The sequence below is a fragment of the Lampetra planeri genome, chromosome 4, assembly GCF_965212315.1.
Source record: "Lampetra planeri chromosome 4, kcLamPlan1.2.h2, whole genome shotgun sequence".
Classification (NCBI taxonomy): domain Eukaryota; kingdom Metazoa; phylum Chordata; class Hyperoartia; order Petromyzontiformes; family Petromyzontidae; genus Lampetra; species Lampetra planeri.
The window spans coordinates 32077114-32101317 of record NC_136110.1 but is presented as its reverse complement, the minus strand read 5'-3'; the positions used below and the strand labels follow the sequence as shown (position 1 = coordinate 32101317).

Below are 24204 nucleotides of genomic sequence, written 5' to 3'. Positions count from 1 at the left end.
TGGCTCCCTGCCCCCACAACTCATCTCTCGCCTCTCGTCGGAGAGAGAACCTCCTCCCCCCTCTCCTCCCCCCTCCTCCTCCTCCTCCCAGCTCCCTCCCCGCGGCTCCTCCTCCTCCTCGTCTCGTCCCCGCGTCCGCGCATTCCAACGAACGGAGCCGTCCGGCGCTGCCCTCCTCGACTCGCTCTCTCTGCTGCCCTCAGCGCTCTCTCTGCTGCCCTCAGCTATCTCTCTCTCGCACTCGTCTCTGCCTCTCTGCTCTCTCTGCTGCCCTCAGCTCTCTCTGCTGCCCTCGTCTCTGTCTCTGCTGCTCTCTCTCTCGCCCTCGTCTCTGTCTCTCTGCTGCCCAGGAGCCGGCACCCCCCCCCCCCCATCGGGCCATCTCCCCCCAAACCCCGAGCTCTGTCGGCGCCTCTCGCTCGCCCACCACCCCCTGGACCCCCCCCCCCCACACACAGCGCGCCGCACTCCGCGCCTCCAGCCCGGGGAGTCGAGGTGAGGTGCACGGGGACGCCTCGACGTTCCACGGGCGATGTTGATGGTGATGTTGATGGTGATGTTGATGGTGGTGGTGATGTTAATGGTGGTGATGTTGATGGCGATGTTGGTGGTGATGTTAATGGTGGTGATGGTGAATTTGGTGACGATGTTGATGGCGATGTTGATGGTGATGTTAATGGTGGTGATGTTGATGGCGATGTTGGTGACAGTAGTGGTAGCGGGGATGGAGTGGTGGTGGTTCGTGATGTCTATGATGGGAATGGTACGGTGTGTAAACATCGCCACCAGGGAGACAAAGGCGGCCGGGCGTGGTGCTGGCCACCCACCCCCTCGTGTACCGTGTTGGCCTTCATAGGTGCTCGCTAACAGCACTTGCCCTTACAGTCTGTTAATGCTACACGGGGGATCTTTGTCATTTTGGTGGGGGCGGGGGTAGTGGTGATGGTGGTGGTATATAATGGGCGATGGGGCATCTGCTTGGTGGTGGTGATGGTGATAGTAGTGGAGATGGTGGTGATGATGATGATGGTAGCGGTGTATGAGATTGTGATGATAATGGTAGCAAGATAAGGTAGTGGTGATGGCGGTAATGTTAGTGGTGGTATATGTGTGGTGGTGGTGGTGGTGGGGAGCGGTGGCACAGTGGTTAGCGCACTGCGCTACGAGCCCGGCAGAGGCCCAAGTTCAATTCCCGCTCACGACCAATAACAGTGACGAATATTTGACCCGGTCCTTCCCTAGGTCGACTCAGCCTCAAATGAGTACCTGGTGCAGTGTGTAAACGTCGCCACTGGGGAGACAAAGGCGGCCGGGCGTGGTGCTGGCTACCCCCCCCCCCCGTGTACCGTGCCGGTGCTGCTCGCTAACAGCACTTGCCCCAACAGTCTGTTAAGGCTACACGGGGCATCTTTGGTGGTAGTGGTTGTGGTAATGTCTTTTGTTTGGCCAGGAGAGCCTCACTGAGTGTGTACGCGATCTAACACCCCCCAAAACACCTCTCCTATGGGTGGCATTGGTCGCGACAGCCGCTTCCTGCTGAGTGCTCAGTCGGACTCGGCTCCAGGAGGTGCTGCTGCTACGCTGGGGGGCGACTTGACCGATTCTGCGTCGCGTGCTCAGAGGGACCCGAGACCCCAGAGAAGTCCCCAGAAAAGTCCCCAGAGAAGTCCCCAGCGGCTGCTGAGAGAGGTGGCGGTGATGGTGGTGGTGGTGGTGATGATGGTGGTGTTGGTGGTGATGATGGTGGTGTTGGTGGTGATGATGGTGGTGTTGGTGGTGATGATGGTGGTGTTTGGTGGCGGTGATGGTGGTGGTGGTGCTGCGGTGGTCACCGTGCTGGCAGATCATGACGACGATGGTGGTGGTGGTGGTGTTCGGTAGTGCTTGTTGTAGATGGTGGTGCTGGTGGATGATGATGGTGGATGATGGTGGTAATGGATGATAGTGGTGGTGGATGATGGTGGCGGATGATGGATGGTGATGGTAATGGATGATGGTGGTGGTTGATAATGGTGGTGGATGATGATGGTGGTGGATGATGAGTTTGGTGTATGATGGTGGATGATGATGGATGGTGATGGTAATGGATGATGGTGGTGGTGGTGGATAATGGTGGTGGATGATGATGATGGTGGTGGATGATGATGACGACGACGATGGTGCTGGTCGTGAATGATGATGATGATTGTGGTGCAGGACTGTATGTCAGTGCACCTAGCCTGGCACAAGCACCGCGGTGGCGTCACCGCCACTTCGTGACTGCTGTTGTTGCTGTTGCGACGAGTTAAGGACGACGGCGATGATGGTGGTGGTGGTGGTGATAATGGTGGTGGTGATGGTGGTGTTGGTGGTGATGATGGTGGTGATGATGGTGGTTATGGTGGTGGTGATGATGATGGTGGTGTTGGTGGTGGTGATGGTGGTGATGATGGTGGTTGTGGCGATGGTGGTGATGGTGGTGGTGATGATGGTGGTGTTGGTGGTGGTGATGGTGGTGGTGATGGTGGTGGTGGTGGTGATGGTGGTGGTGGTGATGATGGTGGTGGTGTTGGTGGTGGTGATGATGGTGGTGTTGGTGGTGGTGATGGTGGTGATGGTGGTGGTGATGATGGTGGTGTTGGTGGTGGTGATGATGGTGGTGATGATGGTGGTGATGGTGGTGGTGGTGGTGATGATGATGGTGGTGATGGTGGTGGTGATGGTGGTGGTGGTGATGGTGCTGGTGGTGGTGATGGTGGTGGTGGTGGTGATGATGGTGATGGTGGTGGTGATGATGGTGGTGTTGGTGGTGATGGTGGTGGTGATGATGGTGGTGTTGGTGGTGGTGATGGTGGTGATGATGGTGGTGTTGGTGGTGGTGATGGTGGTGATGATGGTGGTGTTGGTGGTGGTGATGGTGGTGATGATGGTGGTGTTGGTGGTGGTGATGGTGGTGATGATGGTGGTGTTGGTGGTGGTGGTGTTGATGGTGGTGGTGGTGATGGTGGTGGTGGTGATGATGACGATGTCTTTGTAGAGTCTGTACGTGACCGCGCATCGAACCCCCAGACCCCCCCCCCCCCGAGTCGCTCCTCCCTCTGCGTTCTCGACTCGGGTGGCGACAGCAGCAGATTGCGCGGGGGGGGGGGGACAGCCGCCTCGACACAGACAGCGAGAGGGGGGGCTAAGAGGTGAGAGGGGGAGAGAGAGGGGGGGGGGGCGAAGAAGAGAGGGAGGGAGGGAAAGGGGGGGGCGAGGAGGTGAGAGGGGGAGAGGGGGGGTGAAGAGGAGAGGGAGGGAGAGGGGGGGCGAAGAGGAGAGGGAGGGAGGAAGAGGGGGGGGCGAGGAGGTGAGAAGGGAAGAGGGGGGGGTGAAGAGGAGAGGGAGGGAGAGGGGGGGCGAGGAGGTGAGAGGGGGAGAGGGGGGGCGAAGAGGTGAGAGGGGGGGAGAGGGGGGAAGAGGTGAGAGGGGGGAGGGGCTAAGAGGTGAGAGGGGGGGGTGAAGAGGTGAGAGAGAGAGGGGAGGGTGAGAGTATTTGCTCTGGCAGTACTAAAATTGGAACGATACAGAGAAGATCAGCATGGCCCCTGCGCAAGGATGACTCGCACATTCGAGAGCGGGAGAGATGGAGCGGAGGGCAAGAGAGTCAACGGGGGGAGGGGGGGCACATAAAGCAAAGCATTGAATAAAAAACACGAAATGATGAACGAAGCAAAGTGCCGACGACACCGAGCATCTTCTTGTGTCCTCTGATCGTAAATAAAAAGAGAGTCAACGGGAGATGAGAAGGGGGCGTTGAGGTGGTTGGTTGCCACGTAGGAGCGCAGTATGCGGTGTGTCAGAGAGACAAAGGCGGCCGGGAGCGGTACTGGCCACCCCCCCCCCCCCCCCGTGTGTGCCTGCTCGCTTCCAGCACTTGCCTCCCAACAACATACATCTGTTGAGGCTATACGGGGGAGCTTTGTCTTGTGTATTGGGGAGCGGTGGCGCAATGGTTAGTGCACTGCGCTGCGCGCCCGGCTAACACAGAAGTTCGACTCCCGCTCACAGCTCACGGTGGCGGTCCTCCCCTAGGTCGATCCGGCCTCAAATGAGTTTGCTGGTGCGGTGTGCAAGACGTCAGCACTGGGGAGACAAAGGCGGCCGAGCGTGGTACTGACCACGCCACCACCCTACGCCCGAGTGGCATTTATGGACCAGTTTCCTTTTCCGCTTGCGCAGTGTGACAGACGCTCTGTAAAGACGATGAATCAACTACGAAGGCGAAGATCCCTCACAGAGCCTTCGCCACCTCAACGCCGATGTTTGTTGCACCCCGATACAGGTTCTCGTTTGAGGCTGAGTCGACCTAGGGAAGGCCCAGAACCGGTTCGGATATTCGTCACCGATTGTTGGGCCGTGAGCGGGAATCGAACTCGGCTCGCTGGGCTCGTTGAGCAGTGCGCTAACCACTCCCCATTACTACATTCGGTGCGTGTTACGGCCTTTACATATTAATGTATTAGCACGCATCTATAACATAAAGACAAATATTCCCCGTGTAGCCTAAACGTATTTTTGTGGCAAGTGCTGTTCGCGAGCACCCATGAAGGCCGGCACGGTGCACGCCGGGTGCGTGGGTGGCCAACACCACGCCCGGCCGCTTTTGTCTCCCCAGTGCGGATGCTTTGCACACCGCATCGGGTATTCATTTAAGGCTGAGTCAACCTAGGGGAGGTTCAGGATCGGCTCAGATATTGGTCGTGCGTCGAACTCGGGAATGGAACTCGATTCTCTGTCGGCTTCGTAGCGCAGTGCTGCGCTAACCACTGCGCCACCGCTCCCCACACGCAGCTACAAAGACAAAAGATTCACGGATATAGAATAAAGACAAAGATCCCCCGTATAGCCTTGGCAGTATTCTTTAGGTCTTTCGGTAAAGTCACGGAGATAGGTTCAAAAAATTTACAAAAAACGACGACGTTTCGATAGCAACGCAAGCGATCGAAACGACGTCGTTTTTTAATTAATGTTTTTGAACCTATCTACGTGACTTTACCGAAAGACCCAAAGAATATTAATTCCTGCAGTCACGAAAGCGTTGAGTCAAGCCTGAGCACGACGCTCGACCGCCTTTGTATCCCCTCTGCTCATATTCGCACCAATTATTTACGACGACCTATCTGGGCATCCCCTAGGTCGACTGCGCCATAAACGAGCATCAATCAGCAATGCGGAGACGAAGGCGGTGGGGCGTGCTGCTGGCCACATCAGCGCTTCGATATTTAAATTCCAGCACCACGCCCGGCCGCCTTTGTCTCCCCTAGTACCGATGGTCTTTTTTTCCCACACACCGCACCAGCGTATTCAATTAAGGCTGAGCCGATCTAGGGGAGGAGGTCCACCCGGGATCGGTTTCAGATGATCGTCACCGATGTTGGCCGTGAGCGGGAACCGAACCCGCGTCTCTGCCCGGGGTTGATCGCGCAGAGCAGCGCTAACCGCTGCGCCACCGCTCCCCAGACACACGGATTCGCAGCTGTCCTTATAAAGGAACTGACCAAACATCCCCCCGATACACGCGGCGGTTCGGAGTCAAAGATGTCCCCGCACAGCCCGAGCGGCATGTCGGGGCAAGTGCTGTTAGCGAGCAGCACCTGTGAAGGCGGCTCGGAACACGAGGGGGTGGGGTGGCCAGCACCACGCCCGACCGCCTTTGTCTCCCGAGCGGCGATGTTTACACATCGCACCAGGTACTCATTTGAGGCTGAGTCGACCTAGGGGAGGCCCAGGACCGGTTCAGATAATCGTCTCTGGTATTGACCTTGAGCCGGAATCGAGCCCGGGTCGCCAGGTTCGTAGCGTGCTAACCACTACACTACCGCTCCCCACCACACACACTCGTACACACACGTACACTCGTACACTCACTCATACACACACGTACACTCACTCATACACACAGGCATATATGTGTACACGAAGACAAAGATCCTCCATATTTATCCTTTTGACGGTGCCATGACCACGACACTACCGCTCCATGGAGACACACACACAAGACAAAGATGATGCAGATCCCTCGTACGACACACACAGGGATCTTGGGGCAAGTGGAAGTGCTGTTAGTATGAAGGCAAACGTGTACACAAAGACAAACGCAACAACAACAGACGCCATTCGCCACTAAGTGGCGGTGACGTCACCACGGTGCCTGTGCCAGGCTAGGTGCACATTGTGACCACGTGAAGTGTGGAAGGCTCGCTGCTGATAGGAGGTCACGGGACAGACCCAGGTGCCACGGGTTGACCGACTGAGATGACTGGCAGATGCACCACCTGTGCCCCCTACTGTGCCAACTCGCTGCGTTTTATCCACCCAGCACTCCGCTCGTTGTTGTGAGCGTCGCTCCTCCGCCCTCCGTTGTTGTTGGAGAGAGACTGCCCCCAACTGCCCAGTAGCGTCCTTCACGAGCATCCTCCATAGGAGCCGATCTTAACACCGCTGGTACCAGTCATCGGCAAGTCCACTCAACTCCACATCCTCTTTTACCACATCACTCCATTTCTTATCTAGCCCCTGCTGTGCCCGTTTAGCCCTCTCTATCCAGCCAAACAGAAGCTTCTTGGGCATGCGGTTGCTGGGCATGCGACCCACATGACCCAGCCAATGAAGCCTCGCCTGCCAGAGGAGCTCACTGATGGGAATTTCAAGATCTTCAAGCATCTGTGAGCTGCTCACACAATCCTGTCTGGTTAAACCCAGGATTGGATCGTAGACAGGCCAGCTTAAATGTTTCAAACCAGCGCATATGTTCCTCAAACGGCCCCACGTTTCACGAGCATAGATAAAGGGAGGGCATAACCGTGGCCAAGAAGACCTGGAGCTTCGTATTGAGCGATAGGCCAGGTGGCTTCCACACAGCGTTACTGAGCTGATGAAAACATAATGCCGCTCAACTGATTGGGAGTGAGACCTCTTATGACCAAGCGGAGTTGGTCGCAAACAGCCTCCCTTTGCATCTATACCAGACGGAAATTTCGCCAGTACAGCCACGGAAAGCTTATCGAACTACGTGGTCAAAGAAGATGTTAAATAATTTAGGAGCCAGAAGACATCCTTGTCGCACCCCAAGGTGAATAGGGAATGGATCTGACTCCCGGCCATGTAGATTTAACTGGAACTGCCCAACCCATGAAGGTCGTTAACCCAAAGGGCCAGGGACTCAAACGCACGAAGAACAACCAAGAGCCCTGGTCGGATGATGGTATCATAGTTCTTGACTAGGTCAAGAAAGCAGAGATGTAGGTCCTGTTGGAATTCCCTACACCTTTGCTGCAGCAGACAGACAGAGAATATGGCATCCTTGCAGGACCGCCATGTTCAGAAATCACATTGGGGCTCCGCAAGCCTCTCCTCGGGGTGCCTGGCGAGGGGGCGATGCTGAATAATGCTTGCCAGGACCTTTCCCGGCACACTGAGGAGGGATATGCCTCCATAATTGTTGCAATCAGTTTGGTCCCCATTCTTGAAAGGGGCGACAACCAGGTCATCCCTTCAATCTTGCGGAACCCGTCCTGTGGACCAGATGTTTGTAATTATTTTAAAAAAAAACAGACTGTTAACAATTGCCACCCTACCTCAGCAGCTCGCTTGAGTGATCATCTCTTGCCCGATGCTTTACCTGGTCTCAGGCTCAGCACCTCACGTCCTCAACAGATGGCAACATCAACCAGCCACTCACAGGGAGTGACTGACTACTTCCTCCAATATTTGATGCACCACAGCCCCAGCAGAGTCAGCGCCAGAGGTGGGACAAAGTCATTGTTATGCAAGTCCAAGTCGAGTCGCAAGTCATCAAATTCATGACTCGAGTCTGACTCGAGTCCAAGTCACATGACTCGAGTCCACACCTCTGGTCAGCGCCCACCTTTCCCCAAGATGTTGTCTGAACTGAGAGAGTTGCCTTGCCATGATACCGAACAGAAATGCTCAGCAAAACCCGAAAACCTGTTCCTGTGAACCAGAAATTGGTTCTCTTAAATGTTGATAGGTGAATCGAGGTGTGGCAAGTTCGTTCTGGGACGGAATTAAAGAGTGATTTGTGATCACGCACTGCTGAGGCAGTTTCCATCTCCTCGGCAACCCGCGACCACCACTCATCCTTGCAGCGCCGCACGGCTCTCCGAGCGAAAGCTGCGGTAAACCTCCTCATTCTCTGACGTGGGATGTTGTAGATGGTGGGTGTGGGCTCGCCGGTTTATCTCGGCTAGCTGGAAGACCTCCCTCCGTCAGCCAGGGTCTCTGCGGAGGTCAGGACCGAGTACCCAATACAGCCATAGCAGCTGCATGATCCACAATCCTGAACCTCAACAATTCCCCTCCCGCGTTAGGAGCGAACGATGCCAGCCCCAGCTGCACGCTACAATTATATGTTCGCATGCGACTTTCATCAGCTAGCCAAGATCAGACTACTGTGGGTTTGAATGGGGTCCTAGATGCCCACAACCGCATTGGAAGAATGGCAGGCGCATCTTACAGATGGTAAGCCGATGGTCAGTGGGCAGAAACAGCATCGTGTTAGGTCCTGGTGTTAAGAACGTGGGTCCGCATCCGTTGTTGCCGTCGCTGTTTCACCCAGCAGATGTCCTTGCTTGGCGTGCATTCAAGATGTTGTGTGGATGATGCGCCGATGCCGGAACGGCGTGCTGATGATTACAAGCTCATGGGCTGCACAGAATTCTTGCAGCCTCCTACCGTCATTACTGAGCTGATCTGGCCTATGACCTCCAATCGCTGCGACTCAGGTGCCACTTTACAGCACATTATAAAGATCCCCCGTAGAGCCCTAAACGACTTTTGGGGCAAGTGATGTTAGCGACCACCTATAAAGTCCGGCACGGTACACGAGGGGGCGGGTGGTTAGAAACACGACCGACCGCCTTTGTCTCCCCAGTGGCGATACACACCCCAACCAGGTACCCAATTGAGGCTGAATCGATCTAGGGGAGGCACAGGACCGGTTCAGATAATTCTCACCGGTGTTGGCGTCCGTGAGCGGGAATCGAACTCGCGTGGCCGGGTTCGTAGCGCAGCGTAGCGCTAACCACGACGCCACCGCTCCACGCACACACACGTACGCAGGCACACGTACGCGTACATTATCGCGTGCCGTGAGTGGCGGATCGAGGCGATTATTGACGGAATTAATCCCATGCAGTAAAAATTTATCTCACACAGAAAGCAGAGCCGAGATAAAAGGGGGATAGGGGCCGAGGGGGTGGGGGGGGGGGGACCCTGAGAGGTCATGGCACAGGCGTCACCCGCCGTTGTGCGGAGGTGGACGGAGAGTGGAGACAGCGGCGTGCCTTATACAGCTCTGCATTCGATCCAGCTCTGTATTACATTAGGTCCACCATTGCATTAGATCCAGCAATGCATTAGATCCAGCAATACATCAGATCCACCATTGCATTGGATTCGATCCAGCAGTACAGTGCATTAGATTCAACAATGCATTGCATTAGATTCAACAATGCATTGCATCAGATTCAGCATTGCATTGCATTAGATCCAGCTCTACATTACATTAGATCCAGCATTGCATTGCAACTCTCATTACAATTAGCATTACATTGCAGTTAGCATTGCAGCTAGCTTTAGATTGCAACCAGCAATGTAACTCGATTTAAATTGCAGCCAGCATTGCATTGCAGCTCGCATTGCAATTAACATTGCATTGCAACCGGAATTACAACCAGTTTTGCATTGCAACGCGCATTGCAACTAGCATTGTATTGCAGCTTGCATGGCAACTAGCATTGTATTGCACCCAGCATTTGCAACCAGTTTTGCATTGCACTTCGCATTGCAACAAGCATTACCATTAGCATTGCATTGCAACTAGCATTGCAACCAGCATTACAAATATCATTGCATTGCAAATAGATCCAGCATTGCATTGACTCCACTGGCCAATCAGAGTGGTCGCTGTCGTTGCTCCAGCGCCACTAATTCACGTGACACACGATGCGCGCCCCCAATTGGTCGAATTCCAATGACCCGCCAAACGCAGGACCAATGGTGAGTGGCATGCGCCACGCTGGCTGCGAGATGTTAACTCGCTCGCCTGGTACGCAGGGGCTCGTGGGTTCGATCCCGACCCAGACGCCTGCTGCTGCTGTATATTTGGAGTTTGCGTGTCTCTCTCCCCGTGGTCGCGTGGATTTTTATGCGGGTTCTCCGGGGTTTTCCACTACATTTACAATTAATATCACGCGTTTAGAATATTTGGCGCAATAAATGTACACTTAATAAGTCACTTAATTGAGCTATCATTTGTGGCCAGGTCGCTTCTGAAAAAGAGCAACATATCTCAGTAGGCCTTACCTGGTAAAATTTAATAAAATTAGATGACTTTTTTTAGAGTGGTAAGCGGTGTCAGGTGAGTGTTTAGCGAACGTCAGATAACCATAACAGGAGTACCACGTGACCCCGTGTGTGGGACGGGCTGCCCTCTGGTGTAGAATTACAGCTATAATCTGGAGCTATACTCACCATACACTCACCACTTACCAGCCGCTCACCTGACACCACGTACCAGCCACTCACCTCACAATCAACCGGACGCTCACTATTCACCCATCACTCGTATGACACTCACCAAATGTTCACCACACCATGCGTGCGTGCGTGCGCACGCGCGCAGGTTTGGTTATCTCCGCTGCTCCTCACTCGTCGAGGGCTCTGCGACTCGCGCGGTCGGCCTCAATTCCGTTGGTTGCAACGGAATTGGTGCCAAACATCCAAATAGAGGACCGCAGAGCTTGGGAAATTGTTGCTCAGCATCGGTTCGGGCTGCCTTCACCGCTCGTTTGTGGTCTCCCCCGAGAGAGGAAGATTTTGCCCGCGTCCAAAACACCAGCGGTCTGAGAGGGTAAATTCCATAAATGTAACGGGTTCCTCATTAAAACATTTCAAATAAAACGCCCAATCTAACAGCACACTCATGACAAAAAATACAATAGTTATTGGACTCAAAGTGTGGTTTTCCTGGAATACATAAAGGAATTCATATTATTGGACGTGGCTGGCAGCCCTCGCCTCCTCTGACCGTCCGTCCATTCAGCCAGCCAGCAAAACTTGTACATATAAAATATATATAATGGTATGGTTACACTATATATAATTAGAAACATTCATTGGTAGTCAATCGGTTACTTAATCCTTTGATTAATGAAGTGCCGACACGAATCGTGATTCATTTCGCAAGCAAACTTTGGGCGAGATCTCCGCGTGAGTAGCAAATGCAACGGCTGTGTTGTCGACCCTCCTCCACCCGACGCAGCAGCCAATACAAAAAATACACACAAAGTTGTCGCTCCATGAGATGAACCAAAAAGCTGGCGATGTATTACCGGAGAACGATCCACACGAATTTGACGATGTCCGACGTTTCAATGGTTAGTTACCACCACCACCAGCAGCAGCAGCATCAGGCGATAAGTCAGAGGTGTGAGGGTCTCTCCCAGTCGTGGAGGCCCGGTCACCACCCAGATCCTCATCTGTGTGGCGGTGGTGGGTGGGTGGCATATTGACAACAGCACACCTCCCTATTTAAGGCCCAATATTGTAGGAGAAACGTTCGACCAACGTTATCGGGCAGCGATGCTGCAGCAGTAACAGATTGGCGCGTGTGTTCATCACGTGGCAACTTTATGTGAATTGGCTTTGTCGGGTGGCGGAGGGGTACACGACGCAACATTGGCATCCTACTCCCGCGGCGATCTGAGCCGCAGGATTTTGTAATAAATCATTCCACAGGGCTGAACCGAAACATCCGTCTCTGTAGCGTATGTTATGTACGTTTTGCATAATGTATGTAGCAGTTAATAATCAGCAGCTCTTGTCATATTGATCTATCCAGTCTTGCATCGGAGGGAGCCCAATTTGTTGTACAGTGGCGACGTTTCGGGCAACGGGCCTTCTGCACAGCACGTGCGCCGGTTGAGATGATCACTCTTCGTGATCGCCACTGATGTGAGACGTGGCAGTGGAGTCGAACTCAGTCGGAGTGGCTCACAGCGGCAGGGCGCTCAACCGCTCATCCCGAGGTAGCTCATTAGCCGCTTGTTGCAGAAGTTCGCGGTTCTAATCCGGACTGCTGCCCCGGTAAACACTGCGGTGGCATGGCACGAGCTGTAAAATGCGACATCGTGGACGTTACAGATCCCATGACGACATTCGCAAGAGTTGGGCCATTCTGTGCCTGGCGTCACTGTCCAAATATTGTACGACAAAACAAAGACACCACAACTTACTCAATTTGGGTTTTGCATGCGGCGGCAGCAGCAGCGCTACTCATCACTCATTCCTCCTGCGAAAGCTTTGCAGGACGCTCCTGAAAATGAGTCCTGAGACTCCGGGAGGCTTCCTTGGGCACAACAAGCGGATAATAATAATAATAATAGTAGTAGTCGTAGTTACAATGTTGATTGATTCATTAATTAATTCGCGAGCTTATTCCTCTCCCGCGGATGAACGAGATGAGTACGCGCAGGCAGTCAGCCGAAATCTGGTCAGCTGACCGGAGGGGGCGGATGGGTGGTGGGGGGGTGACGCCCAGATGGTCGCCCCCAACCCCCGTTACCCCCCAACCTCCTCATCCCGTAGCGGATTAATCACCCACTCTCACTCCGACATGCTCGCACTGAGCACTCTCTCACTGCCCCTCACTCTCGCAATCTGCCTCTCACTCAATCCCTCCATCCCCCCCCCCCACGAACTCTCTCAATCCTTCCATCAACTCGAAATCCTGCCGTCCGACTCGGAATTACACGACGCACGTGCAACCCACGCGCATCGCGCATTATGGTGATGGCGACGACGATGATGATGATGTTGATGGTGGCGGTGTGTATGATGATGATGGTAGTGGCGGTGTGTATGATGATGATGATGGTGGCGGTGTGTATGATGATGATGATGGTAGTGGCGGTGGTGTGTATGATGATGGAAATGTTGATGGTGGTGGTGTGTATAATGATGGTAATGATGATGGTGGTGGTGTGTATGATGGCTCAGCCTCAAATGAGTACCTGGTGCGGTGTGTTTCACATCACCACTGGGGAGACAAAGGCGGTCGGGCGTGGTCCTGGCCACCCACCTCCTCGTATACCGCGCCGGCCATCATAGGTGCTCGCTAAAAGCACTTGCCCCAACAGCCTGTTAAGGCTACACGGGGGACCTTTGTCTTTGGTGTGTATTATGATTGCAATGTACATGATGATGATGATGATATTATTATCATCTATAATCATGGTCGTGGTGAGCGTGATGATGCTGCTGCTTATGATTGTATAATTGATGATAATAGTTGTGCTGATGGTGATGATTATGCTGTAATATTCATCTTCATGATGATGTTGCTACTGCAGCTCCTGCTGCTGCTGCTCATCCTCGAGTTGCTGATGATTATGATGCTCGTAACATTGTCGTTGCTGCTGATGATGATGGTAGTGTTTATGGTGATGATGATGGCGGTGATGATGGTGGTGGTGCTGATGATGATGATAATGGTAGTGTTTCTTTGATGACGGTGGTGGTGCCGATGATGATGGTAGTGTTTATGGTGATGATGATGGCGGTGATGATGATAGTGTTTATGGTGATGATGCTGGTGGTGATGGTCGTGTATATGGTGATGATGATGGTAGTGCATATGGTGATGATGGCGGTGGTGGTGATGGTAGTGTTTATGGTGATGATGATTGTAGTGGTGATGGTAGTGTTTATGGTGATGATGGTGGTGGTGATGGTCGTGTATATGGTGATGATGATGGTAGTGCATATGGTGATGATGGCGGTGGTGGTGATGGTAGTGTTTATGGTGATGATGATTGTAGTGGTGATGGTAGTGTTTATGGTGATGATGATGGTGGTGATGGTAGTGTTTATGGTGCTTATGATGATGATGATGAGTGGGGTGGGGGGCCCTCCCCCCTCCCCTTGGACAGTGATATTCATCTCCAGACACCAGAGCGATGCGCTCATTTAACCCTCACCACGCACACAGCAAACAAAGACAAAGATGCCCCGTATAGGGTCAACAGACTGTCGGGGCAAGTGCTGCTATTAGCGAGCAGCACCTATGAAGACCAACACGATACACGACACTGTGGCGCGGCTGTCACCACTCCCGACCGCCTTTGTCTCCCCCGGTCGTGATACACCGCGCCAGGCATTCGTCATTTGAGGCTGAATCGACATAGGAGAGCCACACGACCGGTTCCGATAATCGTCACTGATTGTTGGCCGTGAGCGCGAATCGAACTGGGTTCGATGAGGGTTCATCGCGCAGTGCGCTAACCACTACTCCCACCGCTCCACATAGTATAGACAAATCCCCCGGATAGCTTTAACTGAATTTTGGGGCAAGTGCTGTTAGCGAGTAGCGCCTATGAGGGCCGGCACGGCACACGAGGGGGTGGGTGGCCAGCACCACGTCCGACCGCCTTTGTCTCCCCATTGGCGATGCTTTACACACCGCACCAGGTACTCATTTGAGGCTGAGTCGACCTAGGAGTGACCCAGGACCGGTTCAGATAATTATCGGCACTGGCATTGACCGTGAGCGGAGGAGGATACGCGCATATACAGAATACACGTGCAGTACACACTCACAACAGTACACACTCACAACAGTACACACTCACAACAATACACACAATAGTACACAATCACAACAGTACACAATCACAACAGTACACAATCACAACAATACACACAATAGTACACAATCACAACAGTACACAATCACAACAGTACACAATCACAACAATACACACAACAGTACACAATCACAACAGTACACAATCACAACAGTACACACTCACAACAGTACACAATCACAACAATACACACAATAGTACACAATCACAACAGTACACACTCACAACAGTACACAATCACAACAATACACACAACAGTACACACTCACAACAGTACACACTCACAACAGTACACACGACTGTTTGAACCAAACGGTCCCTTGGGTCTTGCCTAGGTCGACTCAGCCTAAAATCAGTACCCGTTTGCGGTGGCAAATATAAACACTGGAGAGACAAAGGCGGCCGGGCATGGTGCTTGCCACACCAACAACTCCCCGTCGTGCCGTCGTTATTAGCCTTCATACGTGGTGCTCGCTAACAGCACTTGCCCCAATATCCTGACGAGGCTATGCGGGTGGTCTTTGTCAGTGGGTGTCTGTGGGCGATCTCTGCGTCTGCGAAGGCGATAGAGTCGGGGAGGTGGGGGCAGGTCTTTGTCTGTGTGTGTGTCTGTGTGTGTGTGTCTGTGTGTGTGTGTCTGTGTGTGTGTCTGTGTGTCTTTGTCTGTGTCTTTGTCTGTGTGTGTGTCTGTGTGTCTGTGTGTGTATCTTTGTCTGTGTGTGTGTGTCTTTGTCTGTGTGTGTGTGTCTGTGTGTGTGTCTTTGTCTGTGTGTGTGTGTGTCTTTGTCTGTGTGTGTGTCTCTACACCTCGTCACGCTGTCACAGTGCGCAGTCTCGGAATGACGGGCGCAGAAGCAGCAGCAGACTCCACTAATTAGACAATGGGGGGGGAAGGGGGAAACCCCCCCTCCCCCCCCACACTTCCATATCCCCTCCCCTCTCCCTCCTTGCCCCTCCCCTCTAACCCCCACCCAGCCCCTCCCCTCCACCCCACCCAGTCCCCAACCCCTCCCCCCATCCCCTCCCCTCTCCCTCACCCAGCCCCTCCCCTCTCTCCCCCACGACCCATTCCCCTCTTCCCTTCTCCCCCGATGCCACGACCCCCTCCCCCAACACATCCCCCCTCCACCGCAGCCCCTCCCCCAGCCCCTCCCCTCTCCCCCCGGCCCCTCCCCTCTCCCCCCGGCCCCTCCCCCCCCGCTCGTCCTCTGACGCGAGACGAAGCTGAATGAGATGGCGAGCGGGTGGTGGTGGTGAGGAGGAGGCGGGGAGACTGCGCTAGGCGGAGCGAGGTGGTGAGGAGGGGGGCTTGGTGAGGAGGGGAGAGTGTAATGAGGGTGCCGTGAGTGAGGTGAGCGTGGTGAGCGTGGTGAGCGAGGTGAAAGCGAGGCGAGTGTTGCTGAATGAGCGTGGTGAGGTGTGTGTGGTGAGGTGACAGTGGTGAGGTGAGTGTGAGTGGTGGTACGCTCGCTATATTAACGTCAACCGCACTGCAGTTTACCTGGCACGACATTAACGTCAATTATAACGCGAACACGGATCATTATCGCGGGGCTGAAGGATGGTGAGGATGGTGAGGATGGTGAGGATGGTGAGGATGGTGAGTAGACGGGAGGGTGTGCTGTTGTCAACATCGCGCCCTCCTCGCTCCACTCTCTGCGTGGTGAGGCGAGGGAGGAGGAGGGAGAGGAGGCGGCGTGATGATGATGATGATGAGGGAGGGAAACACGAGGAGGATGAGAGATAAAGAGGTGGGAGGTGAAGGAGGGAGCTCTGAGGGTGATGAGGAGACCCGAAGAGGTGGAAAGAGGAAGCATGAGGAGGAGGAGGTGTAGGGGGAGGAAAGGGGTGATGGCGAACGCTCCCACCACCTCGCATCGATTCAATCACAGACGGCAAAATAAATAAATAACGCGGCGGTGGAAACAAAAAATCTGCGCGAGTCTCGAGGGGAGGGGCGGGGGGAGGAGAGGGGGGAGGGGCGGGGGGAGGAGAGGGGGGAGGGGCGGGGGGAGGAGAAGGGGGAGGGGCGGGGGGAGGAGAAGGGGGAGGGGCGGGGGGAGGAGAAGGGGGAGGGGCGGGGGGAGGAGAGGGGGGGTACCCGGCTTCCAGACGACCGCAACCCGGGCACGAACCCATGCCCTCGAGTTTCCGTGTACCAATGTCTCCCTAGCCAGACCTCCCGTGTCTTCTTGTCCCCATGTCTCTCTCTCCCCGTGTCTCTCTGTCCCCGTGTCTCTCTGTCTCTCTGTCCCCATGTCTCTCTCTCCCCGTGTTTCTCTCTCCCCGTGTCTCTCTCTCCCCGTGTCTCTCCCTCCCCGTGTCTCTCTGTCCCCGTGTCTCTCTCTCCCCGTGTCTCTCTCTCCCCGTGTCTCTCTCTCCCCGTGTCTGTCCCCGTGTCTCCCTCTCCCCGTGTCTCTCTGTCCCCGTGTCTCTCTGTCTCCGTGTCTCTCTCCCCCCGTGTCTCCCTCTCTCCCCGTGTCTCTCTCTCCCCGTGTCTCTCTGTCTCCGTGTCTGTCCCCGTGTCTCCCTCTCCCCGTGTCTCTCTGTCCCCATGTCATAATGTATTCGTGTATCTCTTCCCCCGTGTCTCTCTATCCCCGTATCTCTCTGTCCCCACCATGCATCTTTGTCTCGGTGTCTCTCTGTCCCCGTGTCCCGATGTGCCGGCGTCTCTCTTCCCTTGTCCCCCAATCCTCCCCTCCCCTCCGAGTTATTTATTTATTTATTGCTGGGATGGGGGGGAGGGGAGGGGGAGTCGCCCTCTCAAGGTCCCACGGCCGCGAGTCGTGGAGACGTTGGGGGTTGTTTTTTTATGCTGAGCAGACCTTGAGGAGGGCCGAGTGCCAACCTCCCTCTCCATTTCGCTCGTATCGACGTACACGAGCGCAGATTCGTCCTTCCCTCTAACCAGCCCCTCCCCCGCCTCCCCCCCCTGCCCCCACAAAGGGTGTGAGTCATTGGGAAGGAAGCGTCTCGGCGTGAGAAGACATCACACCCTCAGCAACAACAACATCAACAACATCAACACTCATCATCGGCAGCGTCATCATCACTGTCAGCAAGCAGGATATATTTGCAGTCGCAACTGAATCATCAGCATCAAGAATCACGAGATTTAGTCAGAGCGTAGAATACGCAGCGGCATCGTCAACATCATCATCCGCAGCAGCAGCCAGTGGCAATCTTAGCAGCATAATCAACATCATCATAATCAGCAGGCCGCCATGGGCAAGCAGAACAGCAAGCTGGCGCCCGAGGTGCTGGAGGATCTGACGAAGAGCACCGAGTTCAACGAGCACGAGCTGAAGCAGTGGTACAAGGGCTTCCTCAAGGACTGTCCCAGCGGGCGCCTCAACCTCGACGAGTTCCAGCAGCTCTACGTGAAGGTGACGACGGCGAGCGTGGTGACGGCGGTGGCGGTGACGATGACGGTGGTGGTGATGACGGTGGTGGCAGCGGTGACGATGACGGTGGTAGCGATGACGGTGGTGGCGATGACGGTGGTGGTGATGACGTGACGGTGATGACGGTGGTGGCGGCGATGATTGTGGTGATGGTGATGATGATGACGCTGGTGGTGATGACGTGGCGATGATGACGGTGGTGATGATGATGACGACGGTGGTGATGATGATGATGGTGGTGATGACGTGACGGTGATGACGGTGGTGGCAGCGATGATAGTGGTGATGGTGATGATGATGACGCTGGTGGTGGTGATGACGGTGGTGGTGATGATGACGGTGGTGATGATGATGATGGTGGTGGTGATGATGACGATTATGATGATGGTGGTGATGATGATGACGATTATGATGATGACGATCATGATGATGACGATTATGATGATGATGGTGGTGATGATGATGACGGTGGTGGTGATGATGATGACGGTGGTGGTGATGATAACGATGGTGGTGATGATGACGATAATGATGACTGTGATGGTTGGTGGTGACGACGATGATTCATTCATTTGTTGTCCTTCCCCCGCACCTCCCGATTAGCGAGGTTGGCTAGAGGTACGGTGCGAAAGAAGTTGAGCATACATCTGCACAATTCATAACCGCATAGTCGGCTAAGGACCCTTCCGCCAAACGAGTGACCTTTTGCCTTGAGCTCATTCATACCTCGATATACGAATAAATTGTATAGAGTTCAGTAGGTCGACGAATAGAAAAAGAATGTATTCATGGCGTGCATTTATTTATTATTTTACTTTATTTTTCATCTTTGTGTGTAAAATAATGGATGAACATTTTTCGTCTCTCTCCAAAGTTGGTTGTACCGAAACGTCGTGTATCGAATATCCGCATATCGAGGCATTCCTCTGCCATTATTGCACACCTATCAACCCCTTGCCTATCTCATTACAGACCAATTCACGCCTTACTGGTCACCCCGTGCCCTTATAAATCTCACCGTTCATCCTACAAAGTCCCATCACAAGGGAGAAACACAAACAAATAGACAAAACACTTAGGCTTTCGCGACCAATATTGTCCATAATAAAGGTTTATGGGTTGGATCGCGTACGTATAAATGTGTCGTAACCCTCCACCACCCGACACAGCCAGCAAGGTGTGTCACGTGAACAAAATGCGCCATTCTGACTTGAGGCTGCACGTGCACGGTTCATCTCCGAGTCTTGATCACAATCCTTATTTAGACTGGAGGAATCCGATGAGCCATGAAGCTCTTTCTTTCACAGGCGTCAGCATTTCCATCTTGACAGTGTCCAGTGAGCCGTACCTGTTGAACTAAAAAATAGTTTAAATATCAAACCGAAGAGTACTCAGCGCGCTCTCGCTTTACTTTGCGGTTAGTTGGACGTTAAAGACGCCGTGACGTCTTTGCGTGTGCCGGGCTCACGGCCAAACATTCGAGAGAGAAGAGAAGTCCCCGACTCTACAAATGACTCGATTGGGATGGCACGCTGCTGCGGCGGCGAGCGCGCTGCGCTACGAACTCTGGCGAGCCGAGTTCGATTCCTGCTCACGGCCACAAACCCTGAAGCGGATTATCTGAACTGGTCTTGGCGCCCCCCGCCCCCCCGACTCGGCCTCAAATGAGTAGCTGGTGCAACGTGTAAACATCGCCACTGGGGAGACAAAGGCGGTCGGGCGTGGTGCTGGCCACTCCCTCGTGCGCCGTGCCGGCTACTTACTCACAGCTAGGCCTCGGCAAGGTAAAAGTTAAAATGTAAAAACAACGAGCCTGCCTTTACCCTACCTTTCACCTTACCACAATACAGTCACTCTACCCTACCTTTTACCCTTCATCAGGTAAGGTAAAAGGTGAAAGGTAGAAAGCAACGAGCCTACCTTTACCCTACCTTTTACCCTTACAACATACAAATTACCCGATTACAGGGTAATTACTGGGGTACTACTACACATGAACAAGGTTTATAACGGCACATGCTACAGGTAGAGCTCTTGATTCATATAGAATACTCTCGATGATTCCAATTTTACACGCTTTCTCTGAACTCACTCTGTCTGTTGTTGTCGTTGTTGTCGTATCCTCAAATCTTGTAACTCAATTTTAACCCACTTCCCAATGTGGTATCGACTGAAAACTTGGTATACTTATGTCATACTGATGACAAAACTACATCCTATCATAAAAATATATATGTTTTAAACATTATTTTTTATATGTTATGTTTCGGCTTGGGTCTAATTGTCCACGGCCCCTTACGTTACTGCAAGCTTCGGGGCCATTCCTGGAGTCGTGGCGTTCTGCCATTACTAGTACATTTCATAAAAGCGTGTTTAAAAAAAAGTTTATTTAAATATTACTTATTAAATGGAGACCACGGACTGTGCCACGGAGCTTTTAGCGGTAAACAAGGCACCGTATTTTCCGGGTAATACTTTGCGCTACCTTTACCCTACCGGGTAATTCTTCCGAGCTACCTTTACCCTACCCTTTACCTTACCCCTTGGCATGTCGACACCTTTACCCTTTACCTTTACCCTTTTACCAGGTAAAAAGGGTAAATTACCTTACCTTGCTGAAGCCTACTCGCAGCACTTGCCCCAACAGTCTGTTGACAGGAGGCTATACAGGGGGAAGCCTACGTGTTAAACTATACAGGGATCTTTGTTTAACTTTAGAACTCGGAGGAAATCCTTGAAGAACAAGGAGAGAAGACAAAGATCCCCCGTATAGCCTGAACGGACTGTTGGGGCAAGTGCGCTTAGCGAGCACTTAACAAGGCCGGCACGGTACACGAGGGGCCGCCTTTGTCTCCCTCGTGGCGATGTTTACACACCGCACCAGGTACTCATTTGAGGCTGAGTGTAGCTGTTGGCGTGCTAACGGCTCCACTACGACTCGCCACGCTCACCCACACACAAATCCGTTCACTAAACCACCCAACACACTCACCCAGCCAGTCACGCTACAATCGCTACAACTACCATGGTTACTGTTCCCGTGAACTTCCATCATTGATTCCTCCACCCACGTTGAGGACTCGGGTCACACTAACACAAAGATCCCCCGTATAGCCTTCATAGGTTTTGTTTTTGGGCCAAGTGCTGTTAGCGAGCAGCACTTGCCCCTACAGTCTGTTAAGGCTATACGGGGGATCTTTGATCTTTGTGCCCGTGTGTGCGTCAGTGCGTCAGTGCGGAGCGGTGGCGCAGCGGTTAGCGTGCCGCGCTACGAACCTCCGGCCACCCGAATTCACGGCGACCGACAGCAGTGACGAGAATCTGAACCTATCCTGGGCTTCCCCTTCGTCGACTCGGCCTCAAACGAATCGATGATGGGCGGTGTGTTTAACGGCGGCACTGGGGAGAAGGCGGCGGCGGTGCTGCCGTCCACCCACCCCCCTCGTGCGCCACGCTAGCCTTCGTAGGCGCTGCTACTCGCGATCACGATATTTTATTTTGCTATTTTATTTTACTATTTTATTTTTTACCAGGTAGGGCCCACTGAGCTACGTAGCTCTTTTTCAGAAGCGACCTGGCCACAAACGATAGCTCAACGAAGTGGCTCGTCACGTGGACATTCGTAGCAGCCAAAGACTCTGGACGCGTGGAGATGTTGATGAGAAATGTGGAGGGGAAAACCGAAGGACCCGGAGAAAAATCCACGCGACCACGGGGAGAGAGAGAGATGGAAACTCAATATACAGCAGCAGGCGTCGGGGTCGGGATTGAATCCACGACCTCCTGCATACCAGGCGAGGTAGTTAACATCTTCTAGCCACCGTGATGATGGTGATGATGAGAGAGAGAGACGCAGACACCAAATATACAGCAGGCGTCGGGATCGAACCCACGACCTCCTGCATACCAGGCGAGGTAGTTAACATCTCCTCGCCACGGCGGCGCCCCCAAACAGTCTTTGCGCCAAACAGTCTGCTGAGGCTAGACGGGGTTTGTGTGTGGGGATCTTTGTCTTTGTCTCACAGTTCTTCCCGTACGGAGACGCGTCCAAGTTCGCCCAGCACGCGTTCCGCACCTTCGACAAGAACGGCGACGGCACCATCGACTTCCGGGAGTTCATCTGCGCCCTGAGCGTCACCTCGCGCGGCAACTTCGAGCAGAAGCTCAACTGGGCCTTCGAGATGTACGACCTGGACGGCGACGGCTACATCTCTCGCCGCGAGATGCTGGAGATCATCGAGGTGACGGGAGGGGGGAGGGGTGGGGGACGCAGTGGGGTGGGGGCGGAGCAGACGCGTTTCGACCACCGCGCTCGCTCTCTGTCTCTCTGCCTCACTCTCTCTGTCTCTCTTTCTGTCTCTTTCTCTGTATGTGTCTCTGTCTCACTCTCTGTCTCACTCTCTCTCTGTCTCACGCACTATCTGTCTGTCTCACTCACTCTCTGTCTCTATTACTGTCTCTCTCCGTCTCACTCTCTCTCTCTCTCTGTCTCACTCTTTCTGTCTCTTTCTGTCTCTTTCTCTGTCTCTGTGTGTGTCTCTGTATCACTCTCTGTCTCACTCTCTCTCTGTCTCACGCACTATCTGTCTGTCTCACTCACTCTCTGTCTCTCTTACTGTCTCTCTCCGTCTCACTCTCTCTCTCTGTCTCACTCTCTCTGTCTCTGTCTCGGTGGGTGTGTTGTTGTTACGACCTGCAGTGTGGTGACTGAACACACCATCGTCCGTGTCATTCCTCAGCGATTGTGAGCGATGCGATTCGCGCATGCGACAACGACACTGCTATACACAAACATCAACAGCCGCCATTCGCCACTAAGTGACGGTGACGTCACCACGGCACCTGTGCCAGGCCTGGTGCACGTTGAGGCTACCACGTGAAGTGCCGAAGGCTCGCTGGCAGGTCTCGGGACAGATCCAGTTGCCAAGGGGTGGCTGACTGAGATGACCGGTAGATGCACCAGCTGTATTCCCTACTGTGCCAACTTGCTGCATTTTAGCCACCCGGTGCTCCAGTCATTGTTGCGAGCGTCGCTCCTCTGCCCTCCGTTGTTGCTGGAGGGCGACTGCCTCCAACTGCCCAGCAGCAGCAGCAGTGTCTTTCACGAGCCTCCTCCATAGAGGCTGATCATGACACCGCTGGTACCGGTCGTCGGCAAGTCCACTCATTTCCACATCCAGGGGAACACTGCTATACAAAGACAAAGATCCCTCCGTATAGCCTTAACAGACTGTAGGGGCAAGTGCTGTTAGCGAGCACCTATTAAGGCTGGAACGACACACGAGAAGGTGGGTGGCCAACACCACGCCCGGCCGCCATTGTCTCCCCAGTGGCAAATATTTTTACGCACCGCACTGCACCAGCTACTCATTTGAGGCTGAGTGGACTTAGGGGAGGCCCAGCACCGGTGCAGATAATCGTCACTGGTGTTGGCCGTGAGCGGGAATCGGACTCGGGTCACCAGGTTCGTCGCGCAGCGTAGCGCTCACCGCTACACCAACCCCCCCCCCCCCACGCACAGTAAACGTGTCGGCTTGAACCAGGTCACGCTTAAAAACCAGGACTCTCAAGAATCTTGAATTCTCACCTGCTTGCACGAACCACAAAGTAGGGCTTGCAAACTTAACCCCCTCCCCCCATCTGCCACCCCCCTCCCAGGCCATCTACAAGATGGTGGGCACGGTGATCATGATGAAGATGAACGAGGATGGCCTCACCCCCGAGCAGCGCGTCGATGCCATCTTCAGCAAGATGGATAAGAACAACGACGACCTCATCTCGCTCGCCGAGTTCACCGAGGCGGCCAAGAGCGACCCCTCCATCGTGCTGCTGCTGCAGTGCGACGTGCAGAAGTAGGCGGCGGCGGTGGTGGCGGCGGTGGCGGCGGCGGTGGTGGCATTGGTGGTGGCGGTGGTGGCGGTGGCGGCGGTGGTGGCGGTGGTGGTGGCAGCGGTGGTGGTGGCGGTGGCGGCCTGCCGAGATGCCGCCGTCGAACGCAAGCGATGCACGCGGCAGCCCTGCCACGGCGTCGAGTGCACGCGCGCGTTCACGCACACGCCTGTGTGCGTGTGTGTGCAGGCGCGTGTGTGTACACGCGCGTGCACGCCACA

General features: G+C 54.0%; 1 protein-coding gene and 1 pseudogene across 2 annotated transcripts; both read left to right on the top strand.

Annotated features, from left to right (window-relative positions):
• The first annotated feature begins 421 nt into the window (after window positions 1–421).
• Window positions 422–23960, top strand: LOC144717967 (visinin-like protein 1). 2 transcript variants are annotated; one of them, XM_078593818.1, is made up of 4 exons: window positions 422–495; window positions 17637–18076; window positions 22120–22335; window positions 23753–23960. In XM_078593818.1, the coding sequence occupies exons 2-4, from the start codon at window positions 17915–17917 to the stop codon at window positions 23948–23950; spliced, it is 576 nt and encodes a 191-aa protein (XP_078449944.1). In that variant the 5' UTR covers window positions 422–495; window positions 17637–17914; the 3' UTR covers window positions 23951–23960. The 2 variants fall into 2 exon arrangements, with proteins under 2 accessions (XP_078449944.1, XP_078449943.1); XM_078593817.1 differs by lacking the exon at window positions 422–495 and adding an exon at window positions 15908–15982.
• LOC144718262 (U6 spliceosomal RNA) lies at window positions 3506–3596 on the top strand (annotated as a pseudogene).
• Window positions 23961–24204: the final 244 nt, after the last annotated feature.